This window comes from Merops nubicus, unplaced genomic scaffold (genome assembly GCF_000691845.1).
Source record: "Merops nubicus isolate BGI_N331 unplaced genomic scaffold, ASM69184v1 scaffold32845, whole genome shotgun sequence".
NCBI classification, from domain to species: Eukaryota; Metazoa; Chordata; class Aves; order Coraciiformes; family Meropidae; genus Merops; species Merops nubicus.
In genome coordinates, this window is record NW_008609707.1 from 3,902 (window position 1) to 15,703 (window position 11,802).

Below are 11,802 nucleotides of genomic sequence, written 5' to 3' on the forward strand. Positions count from 1 at the left end.
ACGATTCTGCTTCCAAGCTCCCCACTGCCTCCATCAAATACAAAGTCATCTACCAAATTCCCATCGCTGTCCAACGCCTGGGCTCGCACCCCAGCGGGACCCCTGCAAAACAAAGGCAGAGCTCAGCAGTGGAGGGGAAACGCTTTCTGCAGTCAGATCAACTGTTCCCTCGTGAAGTGAAGCACTGAGGAAGGCAGGCTGTGCAACCAAAGCCCAGCTGGGATTTTGGGGAAGCACAGGGAAGTTTAACACTTGTGACTCAGCGAGGGAGACGTCTCGCGGCCGTTATGGTAAAACGAGGGCCAGTAGCCAAGCAGAGGATCCTCTGTGTCTTTCCTGGTTGTGAAGTTACCCTCCTCCCTACACACACACACACGTCTGCTCTCTTCAGAAAGGAAATGCTTTGCTCTGAAACAGCAAGCCCTTCTGGATTTTCTCCCTGCAGATGTTTGGACAGTTACACCCACCTCCATGTACCTAAACACCTCATCTTTCCTCGTGAGTCTCTTCAGTTCCTTAGCATTGCTGAACTCCTTGGAATTAAATTTCCCCTCTGAATTTCATTAGTGTTTTTCTCTCTTTGTTAACTCAGATTACATTCAGGCTACTGAATGTGTCACCAGGATAAAGAGACTTTTTCTTTATTTGCAAATATGTCACAACTGTGAATTTCAGCCTATGGAAGAGTGTAGAAAGTCACACAAATATCCTTCAACCTTGTCTGTACCCAACCAAGCACAACATAGAAACCCTTCCTGTACAAAATATGTAAACACTTCTGTGCTTGGGCAGCATATTGTGGTGGAGGAAAGGAGAAAGCTAATGCTGCATTTGCTGCTGTTAAGAGATCTAACAAGTTGCCAGGTGTTACTAACAGGAAAAGTTTTCTTTACCTGAGTACATCATTGATGGTGACTTCAGGGATAAACTTCTGCAGTTCCTTCACCTGTGCACTGAGGAAACATGCTCTGTACATTTCACCCAGGCCATAGGACAAGTTTCTTAGCACGAGCTTCCACAACCCACTGTCGAGAGAGAAAATGACTGCAGGAAAAACAAATCCTCCATGATAAATGCAGCCCAACTAATCAAACTGTCAAACTCATGCTAAGGCAGCAAATGTAACCACATGGACAAAGTGCCGTTCCCAACAGCAGCAATCCCAGCGTTTCTCCCACTGAGAAACACCTTTGGCCTTCCCTGCTTCAGCAAACCTTGCTCACAGAGCTGTAGCAGTTCATTTACATTCTTTCTTTGAGAATTAACTCTGAACTCCTGTCCTGGGTCCAGGATTTTTCTCCAAGTTGGTCAAATGGCAAGAGACTGAAAGCCCCAGGCATGAGGGCAGGAAGACACACTGCTTGAGGCTTCTTTCCACTCTCCTAAAACCCCTCAGCTTTCAGTCACTGAATCTTGCTAAATCTTCACAAATCTTGTTTCCTCACTTTGCTTTCCTCGAGTCTTCCAGTATAAAATTCTATAGACAATGATCAAGATGTTTTCAACTGTTTATTTTAATACACTGCATTGAGTGGAGCTGTTTGCCAGAAAGCTATTTTCCACTTCCCTGACCTGTTTTTCAGCCTCTTCTTGGATCCTCCCCAACATGTGCACATTTGTTTTCAAGTCCAATTTCTAAAATTAAGCACTTGGTCATGGTCCATCCAGCCCCTCACAGAGAACCAAGATTTTTTTTCTCAACTTCTACAGGTATTTTTGCAATTTTAGCAATGATTCCTCTGGTGTGCTCTCTAAGACATCTTCTCACTGGGCATTCATGGCCCTTAAATCTATTTCCTAACACTGGGACATTTTTTAAATGTATATGGATGGTCTGACAATGTTTAACACAGCCATTCAGACCATCCTGTGTTCTCTCCTCTGAGCATCCTCTGCAGGTATTTTAATCACTCTGTCTAGGTTGATTAAAGTATTACAGCACGCTGGACCCAAACCAACCCTGGAGGAGTTCCACCAGTAACAACGCAGCTCCCCAGCACCCTCCAAGGAGCAGTCACATTCTCAGACCAGCTGAGACATGTCTTGGTAGTTTATGAAAATTCAAATATTAGATCACATGATGTCAAGTGTCTTGGAAAAGTCCATCCTTATCAGCATAACTGTCTTCAAACACACCAAGGCCTTGGCAAAAGCAGGCTCTGGGGGAAGAACTAGCTTCCAGGGAATCACAAGCTGACAAGTAACCACGTTCAGCAGACTAAAACCAAGATATTACCTGTATGTGACAGCATCTAAGAAGTCTCCAGCACTGAAGTCAAACCATTTGTAGCCCTCTCTCTTGAAGGCCAGCACTGCATTGGGGCCAAGCCAAACGCTGCCGTCCATCCTCGGCGTGAAATGGAATCCCAGGAAAGGGAAACGAGGATTGGGGACCTGGAAGTGGGATGCAACACCTATTACAGCTGCCACAAGATCAGGGAAACAGCCACACAACCACTCAGGCCAACAAACTCACCCAGGAAACATGGAAAACCTCTGGTAGGAGGGAAGGACAGACACTTACAGTTTGTTGTGTTCAAGAGTGAATAAAACAACCCAAAACTCAGTAAAGGAGTTGTCCTCCCAATAAATGGAAATGATGATTTTTAACTGAACCAGAAAATTTACCATTTTATTTCCAATCAGTACAACAGAATTTGAGTCAGATAGCCCATCTGAACATATAACCCATAAGAGCAGAGCAGGGCCACATAAAACTGCATCTTAGATGAAAGTGAAAAAACAACAGGGGAAAAAAATACTTGTGATTTCTCATTATATAAATCAACCCAGGACACATCAGTGCTATTCACCAGTAGTAATTCTATTGCAATAAAATAGATTCCCTCATCATTCCTATATTGCTCAAAACAACGTGCAGTTGGCCATCCCAATTAATGCTAATAATTATCTGCAGTTTCTTTTTTGCTTGTGAGTGGAATACAGTGTAACTGTGGGGGAAGGCTGGGACAGAAATAAGCTGCCTGTACACAGAGACAAGTATTAACTGAAGACACCTCCTCATGTGCTGGGACTTCAGCCTCTCCAGCTATTTAGAAGAGGTGACCACAGAGGTGACTGTGTTGTACTCTGAGAATAAGCAATTGAGTATTTCTCAAACCCCAGTATTGCTGTGACTAAAAATTGCTTCAAGATATGTTTCTTTTCTGTATTCAGTGTGCTGCTCTTCCTGTTAAAAATATGCTTTTAATACTTTCAAAGCTTAGTGCAACCCCTCCACAACCCACACTACATTTCATAGAGGCACAGAGTTGTTTCACTGCAAGGTCATTAAGTCCAACTGTTCTGTCAGCACTGCCAGGTCCCCACTTCCCCGTGTCCCTTACCCCACATCTCCACAGCTTGGAAACCCCTCCAGGGGTGGGGACTCCACCACTGCCCTGGGCAGCCTGGCACAGCCCTGGGCAACCCCCCAGAGGAAGAAATTGTTCCTCAGGTCCAACCTCAACCTCCCCTGGGGCAACATGAGGCCCTTTCCGCTTGTTCCTTGGGAGCAGAGCCCGACCCCCCCCTGGCTCCAGGCTCCTGTCAGGAGCTGTGCAGAGCCAGAAGGTCTCCCCTGAGCCTCCTTTGCTCCAGGCTCAGCACCCCCAGCTCCCTCAGCTGCTCCTCACCACACTTGGGCTCTAGCTAACATATCACCAAGAGTTGTGCCGTTTTCTACTCTTCTCACCAGAGTTGAACATAAAATGTTCCAAAGAGTACAAACTCCTCTGAGAGCCATGAAACAAGGCTGGAAGGTGCCCTCCCACCCCAGCCCATTCCTCCCTCCCATCCCAAGACAGGACCCTGACTCATTCCCAGGTGAGAAGAGGTCAGACAAACACCCAGTGCCCAGGGCTCCACCTCCTCCCCAGGCGACCTGCTCCAGTGCTCAGCAGGCAAATCCAAGCTCATGTTCAGAAAGGCAGATTTCAACTTTCAGCATGAATTAACTAAAATGCTGCCCTAGGAATTCTCTCTTCTCGAGACAGAGTCTACCTCCACTCTCTGTCTGGGACTGCTCCTCTATGTCACACCACCTGTCTGTGTTAGATGAGGCAGGAAGCTTGTCCTTTTCCACCACTGTCTATTTTTTGTCACACAAACTAAAGCTAAGTCAAAGATGAGGCAAATATCTAAATTTGAGCTTTGGGTATGAGCAGACAAGATTAAACCCTACATCCAAATAATTCAATATTTACTGTTGTCCCTCACTGACTTCTGAATCCCACCTACAGATTTATTTTCACACAGTGAACGAAGCCAGACTTTGGGGGCATGTGGCCATCCCATTAAATGTTTCATTATTTCCTTATTTAAAAAACAAACCCACAAACAAATAAAAAAGAGTGGCAATAACTTCCCACGTGGTGTCTCTACCTGCTCCTCAGGAATGAACAAGAACAAGCTGTCCTCTCAGAAGGCACCTGAACCTACGTCCACGTGTTGTACGTGGCTGTCTGCAGTCTAACAGAAACCACCATGTAATTTTGCCCTTTTTTTCTGCAGTTTTAGCAGTTTTCAGAGTACGCACCGGATAAATATTTCCTTTAACCATGTAGCACTTCTCTGGTTTCAGCAGCAGGTAGTCCCCACGGAAGGGGACGATGCGAGGCTCGGGGCTGCAGCCGCTGATTGCTGACAGGCGGTCTGAGTAGAGCCCTGCACAGGTCACCAGGTGCCCACAGGAAATCTCCTCACCCTGGGGGGAAAACAAAACAAAACACACCATAAAACACAGAAAAAAAAAAAACAAAAACATATCTACTAAACCCACCCATCACCTACAAGCTTTGGAAAAAAAATGAGTCAAGACCAGAAAGAAAATGAACCGTATTTTCAAAAAGAGGCAGAAATAATTGTTTCATTTACTTCTCTGTAACATTATTCTCTGGAGAACTACCCTAAAATGGCAATTCAACCACAATACGTGTGGTTAGGTCAGGCTGTTAACAGATTTCACCCCCTGCACCTTGAGTGGTCACACTACTGGACACAGTTTTATCCAGAAAGCTACAAAAGCTCACTCCACACAGTTATGGAGCTAAAGTTATTTCTTTATTTGTTATTTATTAGTTTTTAAGTTTATTAGTTAAATATCTAAATAACTTACCATCTAAATAAATAAAATCACTATTATCTATCTTTTTATTTAGGTCAAAATATTTGTTTTTAAATACCATGGAGTTTTTCTTCAACTAAAAATGTTTCCATTAAAAAAAAATACCAGTGTTTGGTGAGGGAATCTAACAAATTTTGGAAGCTACTTTTTAATGAAAGAGAAGAAGTAGAAGAAAAAAGCAGCAGGACTAATTTTAAAAACTACTAGAGGGCTTTTGGGGTTGTTGTTTGTTTGTTTGTCTTCCCCCCTCCAAAGAAGAGTCCAGTTATTCTCTCCTGAAGATGAAAGGGTTACAACTACATTGCCCATGCAGCATTAACTGCCAGGAAGGACACCAGCAGTTTTACTAAATCAGCTTGTGGCTTTCTGATGGTAAAATGATACATTTTTCTGATGATAAAATGCTTCTCCTTAGCATTTTTATAGATGCCAAGACACAAAAGCAAACATGGAAACAGGTGCTTCTCTCCAAATTATCAAGTCATAAAAGGAGTCCTTGGAAACAAGGCCAAGAATGTGTAAATAAAAAAGATAAGGGACATATCCAGTCAAACATAACATAGGAGGCAGAAAGTGAAAGTGATACTTTCATTATTATTCCCAGCACAACATAAAATCTGCCCATGTTCATCACTAAGGATCAATTGCTGTTGGTTTATAGAAGCACTCCTAGATGACTGTGATCATTTTACTGGACAGCAGCTTTTTAACTTTTATTTAGAGAGCTGATTAATCCACCAGGACTCAGCAAAAATTCTTAAGATAAGGAGAAACAGTTGCCTATTAAGCAATTAAATCTTCAGCTCAGTTCTTACCTTTGAGTTTCTAATGATGATGGGGTATTTTAGTCCTGTAATAAATCAGACAAGAGAAGGAATTGGTAGGGCAGGTATCAGAAAAGTGATGGAAGAAGCAGCTTGTCATGATGGGAGGGTTCTTCCACTGGAGTATCTTCAAGTTATGGAGCTACTACTGTTTGGGTTTTTTATTCTTCCATTCATGTACCAGCCCTCCAGGGTAAAGGAAAAACACTATCACGAGAGCACACAAACAATATTCCCTTAAATCTGACTGTAATAGGAGAGAACAACTTTCTTCCATTTTACTAACATTTCCTTGCATCAGCTTTAAGTTTCAGCTGAAGGGTGACCTGCCTGGGGAAAAAAGTGGGGACAGAAAGGTTCAGAAATGTCATTTCACTTAAAGAGAATGTCTTTTGAACAACAACTTTGGCAGGACTGCACTAAATGGAGGGCAAAAACCTTCCTTACCATCTTTGCTTCCTGAAGAACTTTCTTTAGCCATCTCCATGTTTGTAACTTCAAAATCAGTCAAGATTGTCCCACCTGCTTCCTGGAAGTCTTCAGCATAGGACAGGGCCACTTGTTTGTAATCCACAATGCCAGTATATGGAGAATCAAGGGCCATCAGACCCTGAAACAGGATCAAGATACAGAACAGTGAAGGCTGGACTTTGGTCTTCAGTACTGAGGATACTCTACCCTCAAATGGCCACATGGGAGTTCCCCTGAGGCAGGGCTGCTGCCAGCACCAACTCCACACTCAGGACACTGCCTGCCAGAGAGAAAAGCCCCTCTGGAGTCAGGCAGCAGCCCACACGTGTCCCAGCAGAAAGCAGGGCTGGAGTCCAGTGTACTTACAACTGTTAATGGTTCTCAGAGACATTTTATGGTCTCTGTACCAAAAAGGTTCAGTTTCTCACATAATTTTTATCATGCTAGATGGCATCACAATATTTTCCTAGTTCTGGCTATAAAATAAGGATAGCAGGACTGCTTTCTCTCAGAGACATACTGCAAGTGTAACTACACTCAAAGACTGTCAGCCACTCAGGTTCTACAAGAGCAGGAGCCATCTACACTCCCAAGACAACCACAATGGCTGGTAAAACCATCTTACACAAAACCTTCCTCTCCACTTGATACGTGGCGCAATGTTTTGTAACAGGACTCAGGCTCCCTTTGCTCATAAGGAAAGGACTTGGCCCAGGAAAGCAAAGCAAAAAACCCATCTGAATCTACTCATCTGCAGAAGTAAATGCTCAGCTGGATCTCAAACATCAAAAGAATGTTTCAAGGAGCAGATAGAAAACATTTACAAGAAAAAGAGATAAAAGATAATTCCTCTCCAGAAAATTGTCTGTACTACAACCTGTGCGAGGAGTCCTGCAGCCACACCAAGAGCCAAGCTGCCAGATGAAACAGCACGGGGAATTTACAGCCAGGTTTTGTGTTCCATCAAAGATACACTGAGCGACAACAAATCTGTGCTCCATAAACTACAGGCATCTCTCCTGCTGTGGAAATAAACTAGCTGAGAAGTGCCACACAGCCACCACGTGTGGGAAGTGACTGGGTTGAAATGGGCTTGTTCCAAATCCACTCGTTCAGCTGGGATGGAATTTCCACTGCTGCACTGTCGAGCCTTAGTGAAATGATTTGGGTGGGAAGGAGCAGAAGCAGCTCAGCATAAACTCAAGATACAGCAGCTCTCACCCAGGCTGAGGAAAACCTGCCTATCAACCACAAAAATAGACAAGCAAGCACCTGCAAGGAGAAGGGGGAAAATTAAAAAAGGGGAAAAGAGTCTAAAAATAAATAAACAAAAATCACTCATTAAGGATGATGTTCAAACAACCTGCAGGCTCTGTCCCTTTGGCTACAAACTGAGTCCTGCAGGGGGACTAAGGGACTGCAGAGTCTCCTGCACTAACTCAAATCATTTCAACTCCTTTTGTAGGCTGCAAGTGAAATTAATTTACCTGCTCTCTGACCTGCTTCCACAGGAAACAGCCAGCACATCATCTGCAATTACTGCAGCAGCAGCAGCACTTTATGACTTCAGCACATGGACAACTGGTGAACTATGAACTGACCAGCAAGAGAGAGCAGACAGGCGAGCAGGGGAAACCTGGGGTGCCAGCAGGTGCCAGCAGGAAAGATTCTGCAGGATCACCTTGGAATCACTGAAGGGTTTGGGTGGGAAGGGACCTTTCAAGGTCACCCAGTCCAACCCCCTGCCCTGAGCAGGGACATCTGCAGCTACAGCAGGTTGCTCAGAGCCCTGGCCAACCTCACCTGGAATGGTTCCAGGGATGGGGCAGCCACCACCTCTCTGGGCAGCCTGGGCCAAGGGCTCACCACCCTCAGTGTCCAAAATTTCGCCCTTCTCTCTAGTCTAAATATTCCTCTTTTAGTTTAAACCAATCACCCCTTGTCCTGTCCCAACAGGCCCTGCTCAGAACTCTCTCCCAGCTTTCTTCTTGGCCCCTTGAAGTCCTGGAAGGCCACCAGAAGGTCTCCCCAGAGCCTTCTCTTCTCCAAGCTGAACAACCCCAACTCTCTCAGCCTGGCCTCCTAGCAGAGGGGTTCCAGCCCCTGCATCCTACCTGTGGCCTCCTCTGGACCTGCTCCAACAGGTCCATGACTCCAGAGCTGGACACAACAGTGTTTTAGACCTGCTCTGATGCTTGTGCAATGGCAAACACATATGAAGGATTGGGCTAAGCTCAAAAATGTTCCATCAATAATGGATACATTTATTTTTGTTGACAAACATAATTATTCTGGGTTTTCAGGCTCTTTTCAACTTGTCACCCACACAAATTGCCTCAAGGCCAGAAACATAATTATGTTGAAATGTAAAAAATAGCATCACCTGATAAACAGAGATCTTATATGTCAAATAAACCCAAACAACTCCCTTACCCTGCAGAAGGGTTCCTTCGCTTGGATCTCTTTTGGCCCAATCAGCTTCAGACCTGGGACGTTGTTCTGCAGCCCTCTTTCATACAGAGCTTTGAGCCTTGGAATTTCATCTTGTTCAACAGCTACAATTAGCTTCAGAAAAAGATAACAAGGCACATCAGTGAGGAAAACACACAGAGCCTGCTCTGGCTGGCACCAAGCCCAAGCTAACAAACAAGCAGCAGTGAATGAGGGAACAGTGATTTATAATTCAAGGGGAGAGGAAAAAAATGTGGTTTGTGCCCTTAGTTGCACAAGATTCTATAAATAACCATTACTGAGAGAGCACTAATATATAAAGGAGGGTGAAGAACAAGTATAAACTGCAGTGTAAGTTACTCTCAATGGACAGTATTTGCTACAAGTACCATGAGACTACAAATCTGAATGAGAAAGACGAGAATATGATTTTAACAAGCCACTGGGATGCTTCCAAAAATAAAACTGAAGTTAAGACAGACAGATCTCAAAGAGTCTCAATACGAGAGTAAGGATGTGTCCTGACATGGTGCCACTCTGCCAGCTTCACTCCATGTAACCACAGAGCCAGCTCACAACTATCACAAGAGCTTTATCCAGGCTGTGAATTATCTGTGCCACGTTTGCCCAGACCATACTTCTGGCAGGTTCAGCTCAGGTTTGGCAGCAGCAGCGTCTCTGTGTTGAGAAGGCACCAAAGTCACCAGGCCTAGGGCTGCTTTGTGGAAAACAAGCTGTAATGCCTCATCACCATCTTCCCTGGGACAAACACTGCTGGGGAATGCAGTACAGAACCTCAGTGTCAGCAAAGGGGCAGCAATGCTGCAGGGTCACTGCTCACCCTGCATGGGCTCAAACTGGCTTCTACAGAGCAGGTGGCCAAGAAGGCCACCAGCATCCTGGCTGGGATCAGCACTAGTGTGGCCAGCAGGGGTAGGGCAGGGATCATCCCCTGGACTCGGCACTGGGGAGGCTGCCCCTCAAATCCTGGGGTCAGTTTTGGGCCCTTCACTCCAGGAAGGACCTTGAGGGGCTGGAGCGTGGCCAGAGAAGGGCAACGAAGCTGGGGAAGGGTCTAGAGCCCAAGTGTGGGGAGGAGCAGCTGAGGGAGCTGGGGGTGCTGAGCCTGGAGCAAAGGAGGCTCAGGGGAGACCTTCTGGCTCTGCACAGCTCCTGACAGGAGCCTGGAGCCAGGTGGGGGTCGGGCTCTGCTCCCAAGGAACAAGTGGTAAGACAAGAGGAAAACGGCCTCAAGTTGCCCCAGGGGAGGTTGAGGTTGGCCCTGAGGAACAATTTCTTGCCCTGGAGGGTTGCCCAGGGCTGTGCCAGGCTGCCCAGGGCAGTGGTGGAGTCCCCACCCCTGGAGGGGTTTCCAAGCCGTGGAGATGTGGGGTGAGGGACACGGGGAAGTGGGGACCTGGCAGTGCTGGGGGAATGGTTGGGCTTGATGACCTTAAAGGTCTTTTCCAACTGAAATGATCCACGATCCCAAGCCTGCTGCCCTGCTGCTGTGAGTCGAAGGCAGGCTTGTGAGGTATGGTGTGCTGCTGAGCAAATCCACAGTGCCACCTTGTGACCAGGCTGGAGCAGAGGGAGCCCAGCAGGGACACAGCACCGAGCACAGCCAGGCAGGACAACCACCACCCCCACCACAGCAGGGCCCAGCCACTCTGCCACACAAAGGGGTCTCTTCTCTGCACCCCACAGCTCGGAGGGGTCTGCACCCAGTGGGTGCTGAGCAAGGAGAGCTTGGAAGGGAGCTTGTCAGGTCAGACAGGCTCTGCACTGCACCTCTCAGAGACAGGCTCCTGCTTTCCAAGGTGGTGATGAGCAACCTGGAAAGGGGCAACCAGGGTGGTGATGAGCCAGCAATGGTTTTATAGGACCCAAGGTGGTTCAGACAAGAGCTGACTGTGAAGAACTGCAGAGGAACCTCCCAGGGTGAATGAGGGACTAACAGAATGGCAGATGAAATTCAGTGCAGACTGATGTGAAATGATGGCCACAGAAAAAGCAGTCTGAGCCTTGAATGAAATGATGGAAGACTAGTTCAAAGGCATTACTCCAGACTGAGATGCTTGGGTTAGGATAGACAACCCTATGGAAACATCAACTCAGTGCCTAGTGACGGATGAAGAGACCTAAATTATTAGGCATGACAAAGAAAAGGTTACAGGGCAATACAGAGAAATCCACAACTCCACTGCAAAAATCCAGTGTGACCACACCTTGAATGCTGTGTGCAGCTGTGGGCCTCAGCTTGTACCAAAGATGCATTAAACCAGAAATGCTTCAGAGAACAGAGACAGGGTGGATAAAATGAGGATAAAGCTTCTCAGAGGAATGTCTCAGCAGACTGAGACTCACCCACAAGAAGGGACGAATTTGGGGGGGAGATACAAAATTCTGTGCAAAATGGAGAATGTGAGCACAGATCAACTGCTCATTACCTCTCCCTACACAAAGGCTAGAGGCCATCAGAGGAAGCCTGTAGGAGCTACTTTCAAAATCATGTAACTCTTTAAGCACTGGGTTAGTGATCTCACAGAACTCCAGCACGGTGGGGTTGGAAGGGACCCCTCGGGATCATCTGGTCCAACCCCCCTGCTCCAGCAGGTCACCCCCAGCAGGGTGCCCAAGATGGCATCCAGGTGGGTTTGGAATCTCTCCAGAGAAAGAGACTCCAACTAGTTCACCATGAGCCAGTTATGGGTCCTCACGGCCGAAAAGGCCAGTGGTCTCCTGGGGTGCATGAAGAAGAGTGTGGCCAGGAGGTTGAGGGACCTTCTCCTGTCCCTGCTCTGCCCTAGTAAGGGCACCTCTGGAGGACTGTGGCCAGTTCCAGACTCCCCAGGTCAGGAGAGACAATGAACTGCTGGAGAGAGGCCAGTGGAGGTTGTGAAGATGCTGAAGGAACTGGAGCATCTCTGT

At 46.5% G+C, this 11,802-nt stretch overlaps 1 protein-coding gene across 1 annotated transcript in view; it reads right to left on the reverse strand.

The window, feature by feature from the left end:
* The window catches only part of L2HGDH (L-2-hydroxyglutarate dehydrogenase), a gene marked incomplete at its 5' end in the record, with an annotated part of 9,120 nt that extends 135 nt beyond the window's left edge, over nt 1-8,985 (reverse strand). The window contains 7 exons of the mRNA XM_008940662.1: nt 1-102; nt 894-1,025; nt 2,237-2,394; nt 4,538-4,705; nt 5,941-5,975; nt 6,397-6,559; nt 8,854-8,985. Of these exons, the coding sequence (XP_008938910.1) occupies nt 1-102; nt 894-1,025; nt 2,237-2,394; nt 4,538-4,705; nt 5,941-5,975; nt 6,397-6,559; nt 8,854-8,985 (890 nt within the window). The remainder of the gene's footprint in view (nt 103-893; nt 1,026-2,236; nt 2,395-4,537; nt 4,706-5,940; nt 5,976-6,396; nt 6,560-8,853) is intronic.
* Nucleotides 8,986-11,802: the final 2,817 nt, after the last annotated feature.